This window comes from Blennius ocellaris, assembly GCF_963422515.1.
Source record: "Blennius ocellaris genome assembly, chromosome: 5".
Lineage (NCBI taxonomy): Eukaryota > Metazoa > Chordata > Actinopteri > Blenniiformes > Blenniidae > Blennius > Blennius ocellaris.
The window spans coordinates 22,862,861-22,889,636 of NC_137654.1; the positions used below are offsets into that span (position 1 = coordinate 22,862,861).

Here is a 26,776-nt window from a genome sequence, read left to right on the forward strand (position 1 = left end):
GAAACCGAGGTTCCCTTTTTTTTTTTTTTTTAGAGCAAAATCTTGCCGCAGATTCAGGAGACGTTAAAGTCCAAGTAACCAATTGCAGGTAGATCAACAATATTCGGTTCAATATCATATATTTTCTGCTAAAAGCGGAGCACCCACTCGGCTGCAGCTCAGGTGTGACACCGGAAAGACGCACAGTCTTTTTTTTTTCTTTCCTGGAAGTCAGACGCGCAACTCCAAAAGTCCAAACATCTTAACGTGGATTCAAAACAATGTCACACTGACAAACACGCAAGCGGCGTGAGGGATTTGATTTCTGGACGTACCGGTAAAACCTCCATAGAAGTCACCCCCGGGGTGAAGGATCCTGCTGTGGCGTTACATCAGCGCCGCGCACCACCGCCATGTGACTGTGCGGCGATTAGAGGACAAAACACAGATCTGACAGCAAGATTAACAAAGAACAAGAGGGGAAAAAATGCTCTCCTGAAAATACTGAACCACAATGTCTTTTTTTATTCAAGTATTTCATTCAAAGAGCAGAAATAACAGTTATCATTTCACAGCTGGAGTGGATTTTGCATGTTTTTTTTCTTCCTCTGTGTATACGTGGATATTCTTTTTTGTGATTGATACTTCCAATTCTGTTTTTGGATCGATTCTCAAATATTTTATCCTATTTAAGTCCAACTTCCTGCCGGTTGGCACAAAAACTGCTTCCACTTTTTAAATAGTGACGCTCATCTGGTAAAAAATAAAATACAATAATAATAATAAAGACCTCATCCATGATGGTGCTCAACATGATGTCAGATGAGATGTTTTCAGTGGGCAGCTGACCTCAAACAGTCATGTTGGGGATTGAGATCAATATAGTGAAATAAAATACCTTTGACTCCTAAATCTAGACTTTCATGCCACATTAGACTTTTGTCAAAAATATCAATATCAATAATACCCTCGATGGCAGGAATGTCAAACATCAGGCCCATGGAATGTTTGAATGAAAGTCACTGCTGTTGCTAATTTATGTTTTCCAGGGAAGTTAGTGGACAAAACTACAAGACTGAGACTTCAGCTGAAAGACCAGAGAAGCAGCAATGAAGGCATTAAATTCTGTATAGGAGGTGGCATGTCATTGTATTTTACACCAGGAGCCATAATTAAAATGGTATAATATTGAAATCCCATTTATTGGTGTAGAATTTAACTTAGTCAGATTTTATAAAACGATATTGAAATAAATGTGAACAGTTTTGTCATGTACTCGTACCTTTTTGCATCGAAATATATGAAAAAATTCAGAGTTCACCAAAAATGTCATGTAAAGGTTGTGCAGCTTTTTTTTTTAAAACTTATTCAATCATAAAGAAGATCAGCAACACAATTTTTCTCCAGCTTTTCTTCAATAGTCCAAATAAGTGTATCTTATCAGTGACAGCAAATTACCTGTATGTGTGTCTCCCTGCAAGGTGAACTGCAACCGGTCCAGACTATAACTTTATGTTGGATACGTCTAAGAAGATGAATGAAACACGTGTGGTCTTCTTCCACTTCAAACCCATGAGTAATAAAAGAAAGTTCATTTATTTAGATTCCTTAAAATTATTATTTACATACTGGTCAATGTTTTTTTCTTCTTTCCAGCTACTCTGATGTAATTCCAACAGATACGTTCCTAATTCTTTTTTTTTTTTTTTAAGACATCCCTCTCAGACTACTGCAGTGCAATGTGACCTATACATCAATAGTCTACATTACATTGAAGTTGCAGCACAGATCTTGAAGAGAATCACAGCGTGCGTAAACGTCCACTCAAGGCTGGTGTGCTGACAAATGCAATGGCTCCTCTTTTCCAGCAGAGCGCAGTGTGCCATCACAGTTTACAGAAGGCACGGAAACTCTGTCCATCAGTTGGTCCATGGAGTCCCTCACACTGAGTGGCACAGTGGGTACATTTAAGGTGAAGTGCTGACACGGTTCATGTCGTCCTCATCAGTGGAGTCAAGAGCAGATTTCTCCAGCAAACACAGACGTGGCTGGTTTTACTCACACTGAGATAATCCTTATGGAAAATTCTTTGGGGTTTTTATTCCTGGTGCTGACTTCATCTTGAGCGAGCGTGTTCCCGCGCGCAGGGCCGTCCCGCTGTCCCCCATACTGCCACACCACGTTGCCCACCGTCGAGATCTGGATCAGGCCCGGACTCCCAGCTTGACTGGAGGACAGAGGAGGTCCCGGGTAGCGGGGCGGATCACAATCTTGGTTGTGGGGTAAGAGGGGCTGATTGTAGTCGTGTCCAGGAAGGCCAGCAAGTGGAGGTGTCGGGGCGAATGTGCAGGCGGGATTGTAGGCGTACTGCTGCTGACATCTGTTAAAAAAAAACAACAACAACAACAATACAATGTTCATTTATTGTCTTGATCAGTTAGTGATATTGTTTGAGCATTTCCAGAAGAATTCACATCTCACCTGCACGGTGGCCTGCTGTCACTCACAGCGGGGTTGTTGGTGTCCCAACGCAGCTTCTCCCGGGTGTTGTTGTTGTTGTTGTTTCGGCCTTTATGGCTGTAGCGTGACCTGTTTTCCTCCTGACCCTGGGCCTGCTCCTCCCATTGCCACATATCCGACTCCCTGATGTAAACATCAGAACAAACAAGCATGTCAGTATTTCACCTTCATCAAACCCTCCAGTGATTAAAAAAAAAAAAAAAAGTGTAATACGTATTTTTGCTTATCCTCATGTATTTTGTGGCCATAACCATTCATCTTGAATTAGGCAGAGAAATAATTGCAATGATTTTCGCTTCAGCTCGTGGTCATTCTTTCCTCACTGACCTCTCTTGCTCCTTCTTTTTGTCCTCTTTGATGCAGTCCAGCAGACAGCAGGTGATGAAGGCCGCGGACATGAGGAAGATAATTGCAGAGCTCACGATGGACGCCAGGACAGCCACACGGAATCCATAGTCCTCGTAGGGAGCCAGTGCTGCAGCGTGACAGAGGAAGAGAGGGGGGGCTGATTAATGTATTGACTTCATTTCCATGTTATGCTCTCGGTCTATAAGACAACTTTATCCTTCAGGCTGCAACATCCATGTCAAACACTCCCTAATGAGGCCCAACGTTCGCAGACAGCCTGCGCCCGTCTTTACTCTGGAGAAATTGGCAGAAAATGAAAGTCCATTTTGGAACTTGCCAGCTTATCAGGGATGAGACAATAAAATATCAATTTAATGTTTAATTTCTTTCAGTGTCTTATTAGACAGCTTTTCCTCCCTCATGGTGATTGACTGTGAAATATAATTAAAATCCTGCTTCCACTTATTCCACTCATTCACAACCCCGCCCCACCCCCCCCCCCCCCACACACACACACACAAACGCACAGTCCAGCTCTGCACCTGAGTGAAAGTATTCCTCTCCTCAGATATTAGCATTAAAATTGTCCTTTAATTAGCTTTTTGCACAAGCAAGCAAATAATTTCCTTCCCAAATGTGTTTTCACTCAGCTTAAGGCAACAATTATTGGAAGCCAAATACTACATTAGGCATCTTCATTAACCACAATGTCTATAATAGCATAATATATATTCCATCTTCTCAGAATAATGAGCTGATAAACAGTTAGGGTGGGGGGGTAGGGGGGGTGGTGGTTGGTGGTTCTGCAGCCTTTGCAATTCTCACAGTAAAAAATACTTCAGTCTGCACAAATATATCTCGGCGGTAAAATGGCTCAGCAGACACACTGAGGCTCCTGCACTAGTCCACCACAGTCATTCTTTCTATACCGACGGTCATCTCAAGGTCTCAGTTTCCATTTCTACTTACGCTTGCAGTAGGTCTCCCCCACCCAATGGGTGCTGTTGGGCCCCATGACACACGTCAGATCGCCACCAATCAGTTTGTGCTTAGCTGGGCACTGCAGGGAGATGACTGTGCCTACGTTGGTGCCATTGCCCTGGATGATCCTCTGGGTGCCCAGGGCCGGGAGAGGTATGGGCGTGCACTGAAAATGAACTAAATCACAAAGAGCGAATGGTCAGACGGTTGAGCAATCTGCAAGAAAACGAGGTTTTTACGAATGAATTATGCTGCAGATGTTGAATATGCATCAATCACACAGACTTCGACCAAAGTTTTGCTACATGTTTAATTCATGCATCTTCAAACAAAAATTTGTATTCACGGAGATGATCAGACGACTCAAAATTCATGAGCTGCACAACAACAGCTCAGAGTGAACTGTACGAGGGAGAACGGCAAAGAGAAGGATGGGAGCGCTGCAGATGAGACTGGGACAGTCGTTCCACAGCTATATCAGCTTCAGCTCCCCTGTCGAGCCGTTCCAACGCTGTCTGACAAAAAAACACAGCCAACCCTGGAACGGCCCGGCGCCGAGTTGCATCAGATTCTAACCGTATCAAAGTGGGAAACGAGATAAATCATTAAACAAAAGGCCCGCGAGGTTGATGGGAATGCACACACACCATCTGGAGGCTTGCTAAACAACTGGTTATCATACAGCACAGCGGGATGCTCGGCACACTGCAGGACGGGAGGACGCTCACTGTGTCAGCGCCACACACCATAGCACTCATGAACGAATAACATCAGAGTATGACTTCATCATGAAACAAGACGATGGGATGAAAATAAACACGGGAGCATACGTTTGGTGGTTTCCAAAAGGATGGGAGGAACGGGCCAAACAAAGTCAGCCACTGAGTGAAATATTCATAATTTTCATTCAGATGCAGCAGATCTTTGACGTAGGAGGGACTTGACTGTTTACATTAAGTTGAACACAGGCATACACGTTGAATCATGTGGTGCACTTTTATCACCACAAGGGGCTTCAAACTATATCAAAAGTTTTGGGGGTTTCGTGGATATTCATAGAGGGAATGAATGACCGAGCCAAAAGCAGTTTCCCCCATCTCCTGATCCAGATGCAGTGGCTGAAGACTATAGACACAACTGGGATACATTCCCCCATGAAGACCATTAGCATTATCTCACCACATTTATGTAACACAAGGACACACTTCCATGAGAGTAAGCAGAGAGGACTGGTTTTATGTAACGTGTCTCTGTGGCTGAATGAGCCTGTATATGTCAGATATCCAGCTGTGCAACTGATGTTGAAGTCACCCGCAGTTCAATTCTTTCTATATTTCTGGGAGATTTAATTCATTCAAATAACTACTGATCTTGTGAAAACTGCATCATGTATTTATTGATTGATTAATGGCAGTCTGCCAGTGCTGCATGTTATACATGTTAGACTAATAGACCAAGCGCATTTTTTGGAAACCGCAATTACTGCAAGTCCCTGAAGGGATGTTGCACAAGTGAAAGGCACACACGCACGCACACGCACGCACGCACACACACACACACACACACACACACACACACACACACACACACACACACACACACACACACACACACACACACACACACACACACACACACACACACACACACACACACACACACACACACACACACACACACACACACACACTAGCAGAAGTGCCAAACACCGACAGATTTTACACACAACGTGTTTTTCTGTTGCATTTGTCCTACCTGAGTTTTTCCTGTCATGGCTCTCATCCTTGTTTGGATACGCGGTCCTGGACACATCTGCTATTGAAGCTGTTGCTGCTGACATGTTGGTGACAGACACACACAAACATATATATACACGCACACACACACACGGTCAGCAGCAGCCCTCCTAGTTGTGCGTAAAGACTGCGCAGCGGCGCTCCTCCGGTTCAGGGTAAACAATTTGTTGTGTGGCTTTATCGTCTCTCAGGACGAGTTTCTCTTCTTTCTCCCAGTGAACAGATTGTTGTCCAGAGACTCGTCCTCTCCCCCCCCCCTCCTCTACCTCCACCACTCCGTGCAGTTCCCTCCCCAGCAGCTCTAATACTAAAGCAGATCTAAAGCGGCGCGTCCGAGCCGCTGTCGCCGCGCAAAGAGGATGAGCGCCGAGGAGGACGAGGAGAGACGATCAAGACGAGACCTTGTTGAGCAAAGCAGAAATGACTCCCCGTGTTACATCAGGTCAGGTCAAGTCGGGCATCAGAGCTGCTCCTCGTGTGCAGCAGGACTCCGACGTGGTGGTGGAGGCGGACTGACAACCAGCAGCTCTCGGTTTGTGCAGGATGTTGCGCCGCCGGTTAGTTTGAGCCTATCAGGGCGCTTCTGGGTTCAAACTGTGCCAAAGACCAATAAGTCGTGACGCTGATGTGTGTGTGTGTGTGTGTGTGTGTGTGTGTGTGTGTGTGTGTGTGTGTGTGTGTGTGTGTGTGTGTGTGTGTGTGTGTGTGTGTGTGTGTGTGTGTGTGTGTGTGTGTGTGTGTGTGTGTGTGTGTGTGTGTGTGTGTGTGTGTGTGTATACATCTCCCTCAGGTGCACTAGGTACACATTTACAGAGAAACCGCGCTCACAAAACAGACATCCACTAAATGTGATTGAGAGATGCATTTATCGCTTTATTATTGACACCAGTCTGCTGGAGGAGACTTCTTAAATATGAATTAATTCACTTGCTATGTGAAAGCCCATTATCAAGGCTACCTCTGTCAAAGGTACTGTTTTTATTCAATTCAGACAACCCTAACCAGAACCATAATTTAAGAAAACGAGCAGTTAAAAATGACAATTTATCACGGTACAGTCACACTACTTTTAAAAGTCATATCAAGCAACTTATTTCAATTGGAAAGCTCCTTTTTCAACTTCCCTTTTCAACTTGCCCAGTCACTATTTCACTAAACTTGTGTTTACCAGAAGAGGAAAGCTCCATTTACTGACTGAACCAACTCCGCTATTCTGATTGAAATAAATAAATTTGTAACTAAGAGTACAGTGGGCCACTTTAGATGAATTACAGGAGCATAACTGTTCGTTTACGCATATAATAGCAGCTGACGAGTCCCAGCAGCCATTAGAAAGAAAACAATTGAATTAAATGAGACAACCCCCCCCCCCCCCCCCCCCCCCAGGTAGCTTGTGGCTTTTTATTTGTACAATTATGTAAATCCACTACTTTTTTTTTAACAGGAGTCGAGAATAATGCTAATAAATTACATTTATTATACTCTACATGGGAAGAGAATGCTCGACTACACATAAAAGGCATACACATAAAAATATGTTCTTGTACTTTTTTAAGCTAAACTTGTTGCCTGCTGTCATTGCATGACCACACACATTTATTTGTGGAATTGTACTGTCAAAACCACAGTTTCTCCATAAATGACCACAGTCATCTTCAAGTCACTGTATGCAAAGACTGAATTTCTTTCACTTCTCTTTCTGTTCCTCACCACGTTGTAGGCCATTTGTGGTTGATATGAAGCATTAACATTAAGGACAACTTTAATGAATACTTTGAATGTGTTCACATGAGCAAAACAAAGAAACAAGCAGCCCTAATTTGTAATTCAATTCAAAATGTATGGTGCAAGAGAAACATAACATCATGGTTACAATAACCGACTTGGAATATAACCAAAAAGAGGAATAATAATTGAGGTATTTACAGAAAATCCACCCGTGCACACGACACTAACAATTACTGTACAAACTCACATTACATCACACAACCCAAACCCCACACAGACAAAATGGAGGTTCCCCGTTTTATCTTTGGCCCACACTTCTGAAAGCAGAGCACTTCTTCTATTTCGAGAACCAGTTGGCCTGACGTCGTTGAGAATTCAGAGCATGCATGAGTCTGTTTCTGCTGTGGGTGATAAGTGTCTCCACAGGCTCAGCCCTGTTCACCTGCGCAAACCTCCACACACACACACACACACACACACACACACACACACACACACACACACACACACACACACACACACACACACACACACACACACACACACACACACACACACACACACACACACACACACACACACACACACACACACACACACACACACACACACACACACACACACACCATACCAGCCAAGGAAGGAGGGTAGGGACATGAAAAAAAGTTCCCCATTATCACCACTAAAGTCTCAGCTGAAGGACTAATAGTCTCTTGTTGTGTGTGTGTGTGTGTTTTTTTTGTTTTTTTTGCATTGCAACGCTGGAAGGGAAGTGGCAGCATCACAGATGGCCATATCGTTTCTCTGTGTGGGTTTTCTGTTGAATGTGAATTAAGACAGCAAAAGCTGACAGCAAGCACAATCGCAGAATGAGGACACCCCCACTAAAATAAACTTCAATGTTAAATTGCATCATTCAGTGACATTTTATTTATGTCGCATTCGTCATGCAGGCCAGTGCAGGTAAGAGCAATTCTAAAATGACTGACTGGACTATAATGATACAAACGACAAGAATAAAAGGAAGAAAGAAAGAGGCATATGGATCTTTGAGAATAAAGTAAACAAGGTGAAACATTAAACTGACAAGATTGTGATTATATTGATGATAAAAATCAGAAGAAACAATTTGAAAGGCGAATAGAAAAGGAAAACAAAAATAAATGCTATAAAACAGGAGGGTGTAGAACAAGAGGATGCAAGACTCTCCATGGCTGATGAGCTTTGCAGATGACAGTGATTTGTATTCAGAGTGCAAAATAGGTTGTAGAGAACCTGGAGAAGGGGAGATTTGAGAGGAGAGGAGAGAAATGAAATGCTCGGTACGCGTGTGAATGGGAAGGATGGTTGAAACCGTGAGGAGGCAGAGAGCGGAGGCAGCGAAAAGACATATGTTGAAGTAGCCACAAAGGTTTGGTGGAAAAGTGAAATAGACAGAGTTGAGATGGTTTTGGTTTGGTGTGGAGGAGAGACGAAGACCCCGGAGCTATAAGTCAGGATGACATGCTGAAGGTTAATGAGAACGTTCATGGGGATGCAGTGCGGGGGGACAGGCGGTGACACAATTGTTGTGAAGATGTAGGATACGGGAGACAGAGTTGAATTGGGAGAAAACATCCTGCCCATAACAGGACAACACCGAGGGAAGAAAAGGAAGAAAAAAAATCATGATGAATGAATACAAGCCATAAGATGACAAATTAAGAACATGGAATAACAATACAAAATGGTTTAAGTGTCTTTTTCCAATTAAAAGTCAAACTGAATATGCATCTTTCAATTCTTCTATTTTCTCAGTGTCGGCACTTCCTCCAGGAATCCAGAATGCAGTGATGCTTCACCCCCAGAGGTCAGGGACAAGGAGGGAGACAAGATGCAGGATAAGGACATTTTGAGAAATTAGTGTGCCTTAAAGTGGTCGAATTTCTTTCTGATTTGGAGACGGTTGCTACAGCAACAGTTCACTTGGAGTCTCTGGGAGTACAGTTTGGACGCTCAGTGCCTTACACTTTATTCTGCACTCAGCCTTCTGTCCTCTGCGTGCAAAAGAAGGGAACCAGGATGCCTCAGGACATAATGAACCTCAGGACAGACATATCTCTCACCCTGCATTAACCTTTCTCTTTAATATTATATTAATATCTCTGTAAAACTGACTACCTCATACATATTCACATTTTAAGGCCTTAATGTGTCTGTAAAGGTTATTATTGAAAAGTGATTCAGTCCCACGGTGCAGAATAATGTGTCATCTGCTTATAAGTGGACTGACATTGGCCTACGGGACACACGTTTATTATGTTTGTTTAATTCCCACACTACAAATACATTAAACTTGGGCGATAGGTTCAAATCCCACAGCTGACAGGTAGCCACGGAGGGTCCGTTGATCCCCACCAGCTAAACCGGCACTGTAGCAGACTACTGCTAGATAAAGTTAATGATGACAAGGAAGGGTTAAATGCAGAGAGTGAACAAAACCTGACACGAGGTGTCAATAAAAAACAAATCTGGTATACAACCAAGCACACAAGCCTAGTTGGAGTCTCAAATGAAACTGAATCAGGTCAAAGTTGGATGCCTCCAACCTGGACAAAAGACAATACACACACAGTGCTGCCAAATGACTCAACAGATCAGTTACTCATCCAGGAGAGAACGTTACACACTCATTAAGTTTAATAACAGCTCCTGGTGCCACACACACAGTAAACACGTCAAGGCTGTTGTGGCTGTGACACAAAAGAAGCAGAAAGGGGGGGGGAAAGAAAGCGAATGAAGAATGATTAATAATGGACATCAAAAATTCCACGAGCTGAAGGTAAAGTATTGTTTGGTTATTAATCTCACCTGACAGGCTGGGAGAGGTGAGGCAGGTGACTGTCCGGCCTGCCCCTGACACAGTGTGACACTCAGCGGCTCGGCCGGCGGCTGGGGTTGAAGGGTAATTAAATAGAACAGGAGGGTAACCACCTCACGCTGCCAACCGCACCGTCAACGCTGCAGCTCAAACCAGGCCACATATGGCTGGAGGTCTGGGCGGAGGAGAGTGAAGGTGCCCTCTGCAAGTGTCATTGGTTCTCTCCTAACAAGGGAGTATGTAAACGACTACCGAGCACCACCTCGCAGGTAAAAAAAACCCCAAAAAAACCAACCTAGGACTTCTTAACAAACCACCCTAATACCATAATCACAGTCTGATTGAAGATGGTCTCATTATTTCCTGCTGAGACGCATGCGGCCGAGCAGCCTGCAGAAAAATCTTTACCAGTGTTCTCACTTTCTCTCAACACCGACAGACACACGCTGATGATCTGCCCATAACGCCATTAAATACCTCTCTCTCTGTCTTTTCAGTCTGTAATCTCCGAACAAATCACTTTTTTTTCCTGGCTGGACTGTGGCCATCAGCGGACAGGCAGCTTCATAAATCTGGACCTTCATACACTCACTGGGGATGGAGGGGGGGGGATGGGAAACTGCTGGCAGGTAAGAAGAATGAGGCTTTTGGAGGAAATTGAGTTGATCAAGCATTTCTTTGCCACAGTACCACTTCAGATGTGCACAGCTTGCGAGGCACTGGGATACAGATGTACTACCACCACCCCTCCTCTCCCCCCCAACGTTGTTACTGTGGAGCTGTAGGAGTCCAGCGAGTTAGCCATATGTGTTTTTATTCGGAAGGGATTAAAGTTAGCACAGCTACTTGACTTTATTTTCAAACCCATGAGCTTACATGGTACATTATTTCCGCATCCAGCTGGTGACTGGTTTTTTTTACAATGTAAGTGCATCTTACTTGAGGCAGGAATTGTAAAACCAGAGTTTTCAGATTTAAGCCGGTGGTGGGCGAGCAATTAAATCAAGAGTGCACATGAGTTCATCTTGTCATTTCAGGTCAGAGTCTTGTGAAGTTTTCTCATCAAATAAAAACCTTTCGGGGGCCACGTATAGTTTCCTGAATCTCACGGAGAAAAATCCTCAGTTCAAGTCTGGGCTCGGGGGAAGTTTCTGTGTTGAATTTGCATGTTGTTCTCGTGCTCTGGTGGATTTTTCAATGAACCACGCAGTTTATTGTGTGTACTTCTATTTAATCTTCATCAGATGTGATAGATCCCATGCATAGATCTGTAACTTGATCTATTTGTCTACGCTTTCAACCCTTTCACCTACTGATCACAGTTTCCTCCACTTTGTGACAAATACGGGAGCTACACAGCCTGACGGCCGTCAACTCTGACCGTGGAAACATGTCATCATGTGACAACTGAGACAAAGCATCTGCACACACTACATACACATCCTTATCTAAACACTGCCTTCCGAATGCTTTGGAGCTCTTCCTTGGATTTTTGGCTCCTCAGAAATGGAATAGCATGTACGTCTGAGTAGTACTGCTGTCTCTGGATTCTCTAAACTTTGTCTCTAAAGTCTCTGCATCGTCTTCAAGTCCAGTGAATTCCTTCCAGCTCCTCGCCAGAATTTCTTCAACACAGAGCTCCCTGCTTCCAAGAATCCCAAAGTCTTAATCCTTTAACACCCCCGTCACTTTCAGAGGTATACAAAACTCAGAAAAGGAGCGAGGAAGAATGTGAGTGTAAACAAGAGTTGAGGGAGTTGCACCGTTTGCATTCAGCGATACTCTGCAGGGTCTCGACGTGTTTGGACGGGTACAACCTCCGACGAGGTATCGACGGCCAGCAAACAGCAGGGAGCCCGACGGAAGACAAACAACTAAATGATGAGAGACTAAAGGGAAGAGAACACGGATGCTTGCACCAACCCTAAAAGCCTCAGAGGAAGAACAGCGATAAGGGAGCTCGTTCTGGAGAAAGCCAGAGGAACGGACCTCCGTGAGGTTAAGTGAGGTGCAGTGTGCTGAGCTGGCAATTTCCGGGGAAAGTGTAGAAAGCTATATAACTTTTTTTTTAATGAAAGGAGTGACAGTTCAAAAGAGAACAGACTGATAACAGGAACATATTCTCCATTGTTTTGTGGATTCACTGGCAAGTTGGTCTATTTCCTATCTTGAGCTTATTCCTGTGATTGTTCATCTAATTCCATTGTACAATATTATTATTGGAGATATTTTAAAGCATTGGCCTCTTGAACAGTGGGCAATATATGCCCATATTCCTGAAGTGTCGAACAAACAGAAGAACTCTGTATACTCAAGCGTTTGTGAAAATCTCTTCGACCTGAATGTTTTAAAAGCCTGAGCAACTGCTGGATTCGTGTCTGTGTGCATCTGTGGAATAATGCTCTGCCCATCGCCGCTGCATTACTACGTTACATCTGTTGCCTTGTGCGCAATTATGTTGCTACGTTATGGAGCTACAGCTCTCTGGAATTTTCTTTTATTTCCTTTTGCCAAACGTTCCATTATGAAGCAGTTCTGTCACTCAAAGTGGCTGTTTGTTCTTCAGCGAGTTTTAAGAGACACCATGCGGCTCCACATCATTTCACAATGTTCCCTACAAGCGACTGGTGTTCTGTGTGATAAGAAACTCTGGTTCGGGGCTTTACAACACATTGCGGTGTTCAGTGACTCAGAGGAAACAGTGTTCAGTTACAAATGTTGCCTCCTTTATTTAGGCTGTTTAGGATGTACACTGATGTGAAGTTTCGTGGGAATAAATTTGATTTCAGGCTCACTTGAGAAAGAACAGACACTGTAAAGCTGAACGAATTATGAATTAGTGAATGAATTTAAGCAAGAACACGACACCCCGGTGCTGGAGGCAGTGAAACCATGTTTAATACGGCTATTCTGACGACACATCGGTCATTTACTCAAATAGATCAGGAGTAATCATCACCTAATCCGTCTTAAAGATTTCTAATTATAATATAATGGTAGGATGACCAATTCCGAATTAGATCCTTTTTTTTCTCTACCTCCTCTCGGGCTGCGACAATGTAATGGATCATCTCTAGTGATGTACTGTTACTATTACTATCATCATCGGATTTATCTGTATCATAGACCCTCTAGGTCTTTGATTAAATGCAGAATATTTTCTGAGGTTGTCTGCAGTTTTGTTTCATCCTTGCATAAATGACTCATCTAATAACAAACTATTTTCTATAATATTTGCAGTTACAGTCAATCAACGGGCGAGCACAAGAGAAAACCTGCAGAAGAAGAGCGCTGAAATCACTCTTTTGGTCGGGGGGGGGGGGGTCAAAGGAAGTGTCCGACTTGTTCACCTCATGTCTCAGTGACAGGAGACATAAACCCAGAAAACAAAACCGGAGAGGTTGAAAACAGTCTCTTCTTCTCATGCAACTGTCAGGAAGCAGGTGCAACCACTTCCTCTACAGGAATGAAGAAGTGTTCACTTCCTTCGCTTCACCAAGCGAAGTAAAGGTTTCTGCGCTTGCATGTGTTGCACGAGTGCGGCTGCTGCTGCAAAGAGCGACATGATGCAACGAACTGGTGCACCAAAAGGTTTCAACGAGTGGAGAATCGAGAGTCCAAAGTTGAAAATAGAAATGAAACCTTTTCACACAAGATGGAAAATTTGACCCGAGGGTGAGAGAGAGAGAGAGAGAGAGAGAGAGAGAGAGAGAGAGAGAGAGAGAGAGAGAGATGATGAATAACTGAAATGAAATGATAGTATCGGTAGTTGCCATGTGGGCAGATCTCACACTCAGCTGTGAAGTAAAAATTATCATCTTTCATTAGTTTAAAATATCTGCACATAGGGGGAAAAAATATGATTATGTAGAAGGTTTCGCCTGACACCTGCAGCTCATTATGCAGATGTTCAGGCTGCGACTGCACTATTTTAGTTCCCTCTCGTTGGTCCCATAGTGTCAGGTTTGGCTGCAGCAGACAACATGTTGCAGCCAACAAGCCATAAAAAGTGACTCCACACTCACAACTCAGCACCAGATGGCAGACAGACACAGTTATTGAACCCCCCCCCCCCCCCCCTCAAAACAAACAAAAACAAAACAAGTATCTGCTAACAGGTTTATCTTTTGCTCTGCCGAGAGCGACGCCCTCTAACTTTCTAGGCTCGTGTCCCTCCAAAGTGATAAAAGTCTTCTTATCTCCTCGTCTGACAGGCGGCTGATTGTCGTTGGTAGAAGACCGTGAGACTAAAATTAGAGTTAAAGGAAACAATAAACAAGTGGAAATGATGTTGTTTCTGGGCCAATATGGTAGAAGGATACGCTTATCAACTTTGTGTAATAACAAAGACAGAGCGGCTCAAAAGACAGCATGAGATGTTTGAATATCCACAACGCAAACGTTTCTAGGCCACACACACACACACACACACACACACACACACACACACACACACACACACACACACACACACACACACACACACACACACGCACACACGCACACACGCACACACGCACACACGCACACACGCACGCACACAGAGCTGGTAAGAGGCTTACGCTCCAGTGGCATATAACAGATTTCCCATTAAATCCATTTTCCTCAACCGAGGCCACAATCTGAATCACTGAACAAATGTCTACAATACAAATGATCTGCTTTGTTTGCACTTGTGTGTTGAACTGGTGGCATCAGACGTCCCCCAGGATCAGATGGCGGTGGACGCCCGGTAGCGCCCGCTGGTACTTGTGAAGTAACACACAGGGCTTGTTCTAAAAATAGCCCGGACAAACAGTTATTATCTACAAATGTTACCGAGATAAATAGAAAGGAATATTGAGGCATGGCTCAAAACATTGTTTTTACCAAATCCGGTTCACGATGCACTCGACTTGACTCTGGTGAAGGCAGGTTGCATCCCGAGCAGCATGTTTTGGGACGGAACTTGAGAAAAAAAAAAGTCAAACACACACAGGAATACACCAACAAAGACAGACGCCTAAACCCAGATTGAAATTGTGGATATTTTCACGGTGAGCCGCGATTAGTAACCTACAGAGGGTGGCTGCCATATCTGTTCATTTCAGTGGAAAATGAATGTAATTCTATTTACTGTGTGGCAGTTTTTAGGAGTAGTACTCTGTTTTGTAATCTGTATATCTGATCTGACAGTCACTACAAGCAGGAAAGAGCCAAGAGAGACAAAGATTAAAAAAAAAAAAATCTTTCACAAACATTTGCCAAGAAGCAAATTGTAAACTTGTTTGTAGCCAACAAATCCTTCACTGCAGCGGTTGAGAAATTCAACATTTTTTCTCAAAGAGAGAAGTAAAGCAGAGGCTCAAGTTTCCTCGGAGGAGACCCTGGAGAAATGATCCGGTTGTTTTTTTCTTTCTCCCAGCATGCCCTGCAGCCACCCTGCTCCTCGCTATTCAAGATGTACAGCAAGTAAAACTATGACAGAAGCGGGCAGTCAGCACTTCGCTCTCCATCTTTGCTCGGCGGCTCCACGGAGCCCTCCACGATTCATCATGTTGACACTCTAATGTTGACTTGCTCAATAAAGAAGTTTTGCTTCACGTGACCCATCGATAGCTGTCCTATCGTCAGACTCTTGGCAAATATACACATCGATAGGATTACGCTCACAAGAGCTGCTAACAGATACTAAAGAGGACTCAAAACAGAAGGAGGGAGGTGTGACTGAATTCAATCAAGATGCTGAAAACATTAAGTCCAGACAGCTGCAGCAGCTCATTCCACACTTTCTTTTTTTTTTTTTTTTCAGTTTTCTCAGAGTTACAGTAATTCAAAAACTCCAAGTTACATTCAGTCATTTGATGCCTAAATAAATACATACAAGCCTGAAAACTCCATGGTAACTACTGCAACTTGTGTATAAAAGTAATAAACACTATATTGTGTAGATCTGTGTCACTTGATTGTCATCGCTGTACAAGCCCTTTCCCTTCAGTTACATCATGGCCACAGCTGCTTACATTTCACACACCCAGTCTGTCCTTTAGTTGTGACGCTCTGAGTCCTTGAGGTCATTTCCATGAAAGTTTTTGATCCTCCAGTTGTCAACAGTTTGACTCCAAATCTATAACCTCTCATGCCAACAAGAATCAAAACAAACGAATCAGAACAGGCCAAAGAAGCAAGCATGAAAAGTAAACAGGGAGGAGGAAAAGCCAGAGATCTTAACTCAACATATTACATTTCACGAGTGAAAGAGTCCACAACGGTAGGTTTGCCAACAACTTCCAGCAGGGGATTTGCTTTTGGGAATGCCTCAGCAACTGTTGAATAGATTTTCTTAAAGTTGTCAAGAAGTACCACACAATAAAAAAAAAAAAAAACTGACATCAGCTTTAGTTGTAATGTCTAGGAGAGTGGCGTAGTGGTGAGTCTGCATGTTCCCCCTGCGCCTGTGTGACGTTTCTCCAGGCCACTAACCTCTGATGATAAAGTGACCGTCCGGAAAGTCGTCCATATTCAGCCGAGATCAGCGTCACGACCTTCAGAGTTAAATGAATGTTATGGAAATGATCAAACATGTTTTCTGATACGCAGCTTAACCGCGTTTCCAGTGTGACGAGAGGCTTGTTTAATAACCGACACAGATTTCATAGTGAACAGAGCAACACTGAAGTAAATACGAACACCAGCCGTAAGGGGAATGAAAACTGAAGAGAACAACTGGGAGTGAACATGAAATACTACAGAATTTCCAAGAAGTCTTGAGGGTTTGCTTTGATTCAACGTGAAATGACTCAGCAATAGATTTGCCACGGTGTTTGGTATTTATCAGGGTTCAAAGAGCCAGCAGGCGCATGTAACATAAAACACGCTCATGAAAGTATTTGAGCGGTGGTGATGATCTGGTGATAAGAAAAATCTAAAATATCGTCAGGGTCGAATGAGCAAATGTTCACATTCTGACATAGCGACAGCGGGACAGGAGCCGTTGCAGTGTTAAGAAATTAAGATGGTTTTCTTCTGGTATTTGCAATTTGTGCTGCAATATTTACATTCCATCGGTTAATACATTTAATGTGAAAGGATTGCCAAGAAACTCAAAACAGAAATGTTTGCAAGTTTGCAGGGAAATAAGATTCAATTACATTAATGGTTCAAGGCCAAACATCAGAATCAGTTCTGTGTACAACATTTGTATATTCAGAGCATCACTGTGTTACTGTACTTATATTTTCCTCTCTGCCTAAACCTGTGAGAATTCATAATTATTATTTTTTTTTAACAAAACACCTCAAGTTTTGCTTGTAACAGAATAAAGAAACTATTACACACGTGAAAAACTTGATTCCATCAGGTAAATAATTCCTTTTGGTAGGACTGTCCAGAAATTCAGTGTAGAAGAAACCCATCGTCCCGATGAGGTTGCTAGTATTTGAAAACTCTTCTTTTAAGATGAAATTGAGCAAAAACAAAACACCAAAACATCCGCGAACACAGCTCATATTGAGAACACAAAACCAGTAAAGGAAAAAGGAAAAGAGCTAAAACGGCAGTATATTAAATCTAGATTATAGATTACACACTTGATAAAGCATCAATCCTTTGCATTTAATCTGGATGTCGCCGTAAAGCTGCTGGCGCCGTCGCATACGCTGGTTGGCGTGAGAAAAATATGCGGGGGTCACGGCTCACAAATGTATGAAAAGAAACTCCAGCCATGTTGAGATCTTATTGGACAGTGTGGTACTGAAAGACCCACGTCTGTTTATTGATGATATGCTTGACTCTGCTTTTCCACTGTGTCACAATCCATGACTCAAACACTCAATGTCGACTCTGCTCACTTACAGTACAACATCATGAATTCCGGAGCATTAAAAAGAGGGACAAGGGCAAGATTTCATAGTACGGTACATAAATATGAGTGAGTTTACATGCACAAAGAGATCCAATGACAAGTTTTCTTTCTTCTTCTTTTTTTTTTTAAAGTTTTTTTTTTTAGTTTTTTTTTTTTTAAAGTTTGTTTTGTTGCTACTTTTAAGTTAAAAGCTGGTGCTGATAGGACCAGGGTGAACGGGGCAAGGCTGAGTAAACAGTTTTACAGTACTTGGTTTCCATCACATCGATTTCGGGAGAGAAGCGGGCTAACGGTCGCTACGCTGAGATGGACGACGGGGGGGGGGAAATAAAAAAAATCATTTAATCTAGCGAGTGTACACGAGGACATATAGAGAGACTGAATCTGCAGCGAGAAGTCAAATCTGAGGCCACGTGACTCCATCCGGACCGATTTCTCTCGGCTGGACGAGAGAAACGACGACGGGAGAGAGAGAATGTGGAGGATCAGTTAGATTAGAGGTTTCACGACCCAAAGACGACGATGGAGAGGGAATTAATACCAAAGTACGACAGGGGGAGGGAGAGAGGGGGAGAGAGAGAGAGAGAGAGACAGAGAGACAGAGAGAGAGACAGAGAGAGAGACAGAGAGAGAGACAGAGAGAGAGAGAGAGAGAGAGAGAGAGAGAGAGAGAGAGAGAGAGAGAGAGAGAGAGAGAGAGAGAGAGAGTCTGTAAGAGGGGAGCTAACAGTGGGAGCATCAGGTGGCCAGCCACAAACATACACATTTCTGTCTTTAAGTTAAATGTCTTTCTTTTTCTTCTTTGTTTCCTTACATCACTATAGTTTACACACTGTACAACATCCACCAACTCGACACTGCGTTCCCCCGGCAGGAGTGAAGAGATCAGAGAGGCGGGATGGGTTTCTTACACTTAAAACAATCAATACTTATCAAAAAAAAAAAGGAGAGACACACACACACACACACACACACACACACACACACACACACACACACACACACACACACACACACACACATACACATACACACACACACACACACACACACACACACACACACACACACACACACACACACACACACACACACACACGAAAAGACCATCGACTGTCTGGGAAAGACAGACACATAATGAGTTAATGCTTCACAACACCTTTGAACAATGTACAAGGAACTTCATATAAAAAAAAAAAAAATCATAAAGCAACTTTTTTTCAGCTATATTACAAATAAAAGTTCTTGAAAGGTTTTGCTCCAGCTGTTGACAACACTGAGAAATAAAATATCCTAACCAGTGGTATTGGTGGCTTGATGGCATCGTCCTTCTTTGAGAGTGTGGTCGGAGAGAAGAGGAAATACACGTGGTCGTCGAGGATAAAGATTGAAGTGGCATAGGAAGGATTGAATGGTCCTTTAAAAAAAGGAAAATATAAACAAAACAAAAAAGTGCCAAAGGTAAAGTGAATTCAAGTAATGTGTGCTCTATACACAGGGAGGGAAGAGGGAGGAGGAGGAGGGGGAGGGGGAGGAGGGGGTGGGTGGCGAGTCCCGTGGCTCCAACATGGCCACTACTGGCTCTTCCTGTGTTCACTCAGTTTTGTCGGCGTCTCCGTGAGCGTTTCCCCGCGCGCCGCTTTGAGGAGGACGTCCAGCCACTTGGCCTGGAGTTCAGCGTCGTGGGCGCCGAGGAGCAACGTCTGATGGGTGTGGCTGAGCCGGAGCACGTGTTTCGTCTCGGACTTCGTCTCGGCGGCCCCCGACGGCACTGCGTTCACCTCGAAGCCGGGGAGCGGCACCGCCCGAGAGCCCTTCGAGTCCTGCGCCGAACACACAAGGGAAATAGAGAAGAGATAACGGCGTGTTCTGGTTACAGGTTTCGAGAAAACGCCTTCGATGCATCAGTGAGTCACAGTTCAGACAGTTGGTTAAAAACTAGAAGAAGAAAAAAAAGGCATTAAAATAGCTGCAGATGTGAGCTTTTTGCTTCACGTGCTGGACGATCTATGTATATCAGACATGTACAGTAAACCCCGCCCCCCTCTGTCCCTTCCCCCTCCTTCTGGCCGTATAATCGGGAAATGCTGGTTCGACTCCCATTAATCCTAATCTTTGGAATGGCAGCTTTCTGCATTGGGATTGGAAAATTAGTCTTCGAAATGAAAACCGGAGAGGCTTTTAACAGACTGACTTCCCTTCTGTGCAGCGGACTATGAATGACAGACACTTTCTAGAAAACCCTTTAAACAGATATCTAACTACTGATGAATTCTTCAAATGTCTGTAAAAAAAAAATACACGAATCTGTTAATGTCTAACGTAAAACGGCGTGTTGTTTTTTTCTTTTTTTCTTCTTTCTAAGCCATCATGCGAGCCACTTGTTTTGTACATCCCCGGGACATTATGAGGAGATTTATTGCTCAATGCAGAGCCAAGACTTCAAGGAACTACGGCAAATTCAAGGAGTTACATCATCCGCTCGGTGCAGACCGAAACCGGCTCGCTGCTCCACCTGAAGGGAGATTCAGGACAACAAAATCCTCCTGGACCAGATCTACAGAGCGCAGCCAGCCTGGTGATGGTGGCACGGCACAGATTGGACGTGGACACACACACACACACGCGCACACACACACACACAGTCAGTGATGTGTCAGCGGCAGAAGCGGCTCTGCACAGATGTCCTGCAGCAGTAAGCAGACAGGATATACAGGGAGGCCGGGCGGAGTGAGGTGGAGAAGATAAGCAGATATACAGGACGGGAGTGGAACTCGCTGGTAATGTGGTCTTAAGTGTGACCTTTTGAACTCAAAACAGGAGTTGATAATTATTATGCATTGTGCATCAGGCCAAGTAAAAAAAAAAAAAAAAAAGAGTTAAAAATAGGCAAGTAAAAAATATGTACTTGAATATCTAAAAAATACAGGGTGAAATGACTTTTCTTTTTTTTTTTTTTTTTTACCTGTCCGCTGCTTTGCAAGTACAAGACTAGCGGCTCAGCCTTGGTGACGGCCGCCCACATCTTGTTCCAGCTCTTCCCCTTGTCCTGCACGTGAAGATGGCCACACAGCAGGCAGTTCTCCCCCGTTAGAGACGTCTGCCTCTAGAAACACAATTGAAGGCCAAAGGTCAACATTTTCGCAGAGGTCTACGTTTCGCTAAAGCTCCGATGAATATCTTGGGGATTTGAAAGTGGCGACAAACATGGCAGCGCATATTCACACTATTATGTAACAACGATGTAGGACACAGTGAGATTTGTATATGGACAGGTGTTCAAAGCTGCTTCTGGCCCCGTCTGACTCTTGCGCGGCTAAGAGCGCCCTCTCGTGGCCACTGATCACAACTGCAGCCGTGACCCTGTTGTGAAGACATGTGGATCTGACCTTAATCGTCACCACATGAGAATTCTCAAACCCCCCCCCCCCCCACCCCGTCTATAAATAAACACATCAGATCAACGTCCGCTGGCCGGCTTAGCAGTGAGTCACTAGAACGGTAGATCCACCTGCAGACAGACGGAGGTACAGACACCTGAAGTCGGCGGACTGCGGAGTCAGCAGAGACGGCTGGTCCTCCTGACATCTCATTATAATATTAGTCGCGAGATTAGGCGATGAGTCAATGAGAATGTGTTTGTATTCATGAATGCACGTGGACAGAATGTGTGTTGAGTGACTTAAAAAAAACAAAAAACAACAGAGTTGGACTCAGGAAACACTGATGTGTCTTTCTTCTTTGCCTGCAGTGTGGCCTGAGGACTGAAACATCAGCGTCACTGGACTGGCACGGATCAAAGCAGGAAAAACAAACGTATGCACACGCTGTTCAGGGGGTGTGTCTAGAAGTGTCTCAACCAGTGTGTCTCACCTCAGGCGCTGCTTTTTTCCTCTGCTCACCAGTGCAGAGATTCTCCAGGCTGAGGCTGGCTTCAAAACACTCGGGGCACACTCGGCTCGTTTTGTTGTCCAAGGTCTTTGAACACTTTGCACAGATGGCCTGCAGGAGGAGGGAGAGCGAGAGACAGTTTGATTGTTTGAAATGTATTTCCACGTGTGTCCTTGCTGCTACATTTCCCCTCAACAGTGGCCAGACCCCCCCCCCATCCATCTGTGCTCACCGCTCCACAGGACTTGCAGTGATGTTTGCGCTTGGTGAAGTTGAAGCTTTCGTTGCAGCCTTTACACGTCTGCTTCTCTTTTTCCTTTTTACGAGAACTTTTCTGGGAAAGAAAGAAAGAAAAAAACAGGAGTCAGATGTCATTCCAGGCATTTATTTTTCAATGTGTTTTTTTTTCCTTCCATTTCTACAGTGAAAAGAAGGATTTTTTTTCGTCCTAACGTGTGTGCATATAAAACTTATAGTATTGTTGTCGCCTCAATTCAAAACTTTGGAACTCATGCCAGAGGGAATAGTGGAGGTGACCGCAGATCAACTGTCACTGAAATTTTTACTATGTGAAAGTTGATGAAACTGATTTGGTGATAATTAATACATAAACAACAAGACTGTTGTGCTTCCTCCTCTGACCCGCTTTACCTCAGGGGTCATACATTAGGCCTTAAAGGGGCGACGACACGTAAACTATTATCTAATCAAATCATTACTTTGCTATAGTTTCTGCAAACAAATATCACAAATCAAGAACAAACCTATACAAACTATTGCAATATCCTATTATTTAATCTGCTTTCATATAATTGATTGGATAAGCATTCTGTTGAGTCAATTCTAGCGCCAACAAGGAGGCTGCTACTTCCCACAGTAAGCAAAAAAACTCAACAATACACACGACTTTTGTTAAGAAAAAAAAAGTATTATATGAAATCTTTTTTGTTTTGTTTTTTGTGAACCAACAGCCACCGTTGTGGCCACAAAAACAAGCTACAGCTCTGTGTTCCTATTAGTTTAAATATTAACTAAATTAATAAAAGGCCAAGTATCCTGCTTTTTTTCTGCACTGAGTGCTGCTGATTTTTGTAAAGAGCACAAATCAAACTCATTAACTGAAAACAACGGCTGCACTCGGAACATTTTAATCAAAGCAAATTATAGCAACAAAACATCAGAAGTAATTTTTTTTGCAGCAGCAATTGCTGAATAATGCCACACATTTGAATGTTGAACAAATCACCACACATTTGCACAATAAAATTAGTTCAGATGAAACTCCAGAGTGAACCAGGAGACTGAGGATGACTGGAAGCAACATAAAGCCGTTCACTCAGCAGCAGATGCTTTGTTTCAGTAAAAAAAAAAAAATGATGAAAAGTGATTTGGCTGAGATATGTGCGGCTGCATTCTGGACAATTACAAAATCTCATTCATCGAGAATCACAAAACAGACAAAATTAGTCATTAAATCAAAGCTGATCACGCACAGACACAGTCTGAATAAGAAATATGAAATCAATTCAAATTCAAAAACCAGCTTTGATGAACTGATTGTTTCCTGAGCGACACCAATTCAGTGTTTCAAATGATCCAGTTAAAACCCATTTAACCACTGGATGGCCTTCAAAATGTCATTTTTTTTTAGAAGATTTCAGTGTATACAGAAAGAAAAATTACAACTCCAGAGATGAGAGAAAGGATTTTAGGGGCAATTTAAGGCAGTCGGTGCATATAAGTTACTTTAAGATCTTACCCTCTCATGTTTTTCCATATCAGAGTCCATGTTGGACCAGGGACCCTGAGAAAATAAAAAACACAAACGGGTCAACAGGATGCACTGCCATGCAGGTCATCATACAGCAAGTCAGGATTTTTTGGGGGATTGAGTCTTTTGAGTGAGACATTAATTCTCTTCAAAATGTTGCATTTTGACACTTTTTTTTTTTTTTAATGACTCTGGGTACAGCTACAAAAGTTTGCAAACCCTGACTCGCTCCTCCACGTAATATAACTTACAACAAAATAAAGCAAACTGCCATAAATCCAAGAGTTAAACTCAGAACAGACTGGATGCAACTGAATCAGATTTTATAACATGAACTTTCCTTTTGTCAGTCAGAGAGAAAAATGCGACACCACTGTATGGAGACGTAAACGGGGGGGGGGGGGGGGGGGGGTAAAAACACAGGTGGCTCAAATGAATAGAAAGTGGCAAAGAAGAAGAAAAATCCAAAAATCTAGATGAAATATTTCTTTTAGTTCTACTTGTATATGTGAATACGTGTAACTATTCTTTCTTTCTTTCTGTTTATTCACTTCAATCATGTTATTCTATTTTTCTCAGATTTCACAAAGCTCCATATTCTATTTTATATCGAATCTGCTCAAAAACTCCAAAACAAAGTCCTCGTCTGCTGAATATGTCTGCTGAATAAAGATTGTTTTTCCAGATTCTTCCTCCTGCACTCTACTCCCTCCACCACTAGGTGTCAGGCTGGAGCTTCTGAATGTGGCCCTCAGTTTTGTGTCACTTGGCGGGGGTCCAGCCACATACAGCCCAAAGTGGGTCAAAAGAGATCCATAATAGTTTTTGTATACACTTAAGACCTGGGCTTTCCCTATTCGGTCATGAGAGCGGACGGAGAGCGGAAGAGACCCTACATGTGGAAATAAAGACATTCTTCATGTGTGTGTGGTGTTTTTCTTCTTTTTTTTTTTTTTTTCTTTTTCTGTACAGTACAACCACGTCCGTAGATGGAGAGCCGTGCAGGCGCACAAAGGCCAGGCTATGACGGAGTCGTCTGGGGGTACCGCTAAGTGTCCCATGATTCATAGCACAGGATGACCTGCCCACACACTGATCGATGAAGTGAGTGACTGACCGGCGACTCGGGCAGATGGTCGTCCTCCCGGGAGAAGGAGCTGTTGAAAGCTTTATTGAACGTCTCGCTGTTTTGCTTGTGTCGTTCGATGGTGGCTCGGATCACCTGAGAGGGGGAAGAAGTTCCGGAGACAGAGCAGGAAGGAAGAAGAATTGAGAGAAGGAAATAAAGATTATTAATGTCGACGATTGTGGTCGGGAACGTCGTATCTGTGATTTCACTAAAGGCTCATTATGTCATTTAATTTCTCGCCATTACACAGTAAATTCAGTTAGAAATGTGTGTTTTGATAAAATAAACACATTTAGCCTCGTTTATTTAATGACATCATGGTGGGGGTTTTTTATCTCCGCATTTAAAATGGAAAAAATAAATATGCTGGAAAAAGACTATTCCCCTAATCTCCTGATTATTCCTACTGCTGAATCTCTCTTTTGCCCCCCAGGAGAGGGGAGGCCCACCTCACACTTTGAACATCTGATGGTTTTATTAAGAATACACCTCATAACAAGAATAGTGGGAGTTATCTGATCCCTGCTTGATTTGTTATATTTCTTCAAATTCTATTTATTCTTTCATACCTGCATCCCGCCATAACATGGCTTTTAATAAAACTGTTTTTATTTCTCATACGTTCCTTGTTCAAATCGGTTTTAGTTTTAAATAGAAAGAAACTAAATGGATCTGAACACCTTCACTTGAAAAAGAGACAAAGAGATCTTTTTTTGCACAAGTTCAAAACTCAAAAAGTTGTCCTGCTTCCGTTATGAGTCCACAGAGTCCAATAACCTACATTAGTGCAGGAAAAAAGTTTCTTCTCCTCTTTGCATTCCATTCTTCATCAACTTTTGGAACGCTACTTCTTATTTCAGCCCGTCTCTCGTGCTTACATACCGGCTGAGAACACAGAAAAGCCTTTCAAAGCTGCCTCTGTGATATGCTCACCCAGCATGCAAAATGTTTTAATCAGCTTTACTCTGCTTTAATGGGCTAAATGAGCAATAATGAGGCGCTTTATTAGAGAATAGCACTCCAACCCCGAGTGGGTGGGTGGTGGAAACCTTTCTCTAATTCCACCCTCTAATAAAGCAGAACGACCAAAGGCTGGAGCCCCAAAATGCTGACCGTGCGTAATTCTGTCATGATGATAATTGTGTGCGTGTGTGTGTGTGTGTGTGTGTGTGTGTGTGTGTGTGTGTGCGTGTGTGTGAGAGATGCTTGCCTGAATCCAGTCTTCTTTCTCCTCAGCTGTCCTGTGAATCAAACGACACATTATGAGATACGACAATCTAAAAAAATAAACAGGCAAACACAATAAAGTAAGGCTTTTTAAATAATCGCAGAGTAGAATTACTAGACAATAAATAGTAACAGCGCAAATTCAATGCTTGAATCCTGAGCATAAAAGTAAAGAGCCTATATTGATCACAGTCGTGTCTTTAATGCATTACTGGTATAAATAAGAGAGTTTGGTGACAGTGTCACTGCTGAGGAGGTCATCATGATAAATATTTTGATAAAAGAAATTGTAAGATCAAACTATTACGAATGACGTGAAACAAAATCTCATGGCATTACATGTACATTTTATTAAGGTATGGTTAATCCTTCACTGGGCAAATGATCATCCCTGATAACTTGTGGATCTTTTGGTTTTCTGTTAAATTAAGAATAATAAACTGAAGGAAATATTCAAATACAGGAAGAAATGCATGTGCTAATAATTGTGATGTGTTATATTTTGTAGAATAGCACGCCATAACAACATAATAACACAACGGAGGACGCTCATCTTAAAAATTAGATCCTTGATCCTTCAAAAATGAGAGACAATACAACTGTAACACTGTATTGCGATACAGTAGCACTCACTAATGTGAGATTTTAACTACAATGTTTTTTCTATATGTGTGATTGTGGCAACATTTACACCACTTCACAT

The 26,776-nt window shown here is 43.0% G+C and overlaps 2 protein-coding genes across 2 annotated transcripts in view; both read right to left on the reverse strand.

The window, feature by feature from the left end:
• Positions 1-1,641: 1,641 nt before the first annotated feature.
• On the reverse strand, positions 1,642-5,690 carry susd3 (sushi domain containing 3). The gene is made up of 5 exons (XM_080497331.1): positions 5,584-5,690; positions 3,817-4,005; positions 2,827-2,974; positions 2,461-2,622; positions 1,642-2,359 (listed from the first exon to the last, which is right to left on the reverse strand). Exons 1-5 carry the CDS (start codon positions 5,666-5,668, stop codon positions 2,038-2,040), a joined length of 906 nt encoding a protein of 301 aa, XP_080353457.1. The 5' UTR covers positions 5,669-5,690; the 3' UTR covers positions 1,642-2,037.
• Positions 5,691-17,917: 12,227 nt separating this feature from the next.
• fgd (faciogenital dysplasia) overlaps positions 17,918-26,776 on the reverse strand; it is a 60,663-nt gene continuing 51,804 nt past the window's right edge. Inside the window, exons 13-19 of the mRNA XM_080496170.1 lie at positions 26,057-26,087; positions 24,835-24,939; positions 23,706-23,750; positions 22,179-22,280; positions 21,929-22,057; positions 21,021-21,161; positions 17,918-19,878 (exon numbers count right to left, since the gene is read on the reverse strand). Coding sequence (XP_080352296.1) covers positions 19,630-19,878; positions 21,021-21,161; positions 21,929-22,057; positions 22,179-22,280; positions 23,706-23,750; positions 24,835-24,939; positions 26,057-26,087 — 802 coding nt within the window. The 3' untranslated portion in view covers positions 17,918-19,629. The remainder of the gene's footprint in view (positions 19,879-21,020; positions 21,162-21,928; positions 22,058-22,178; positions 22,281-23,705; positions 23,751-24,834; positions 24,940-26,056; positions 26,088-26,776) is intronic.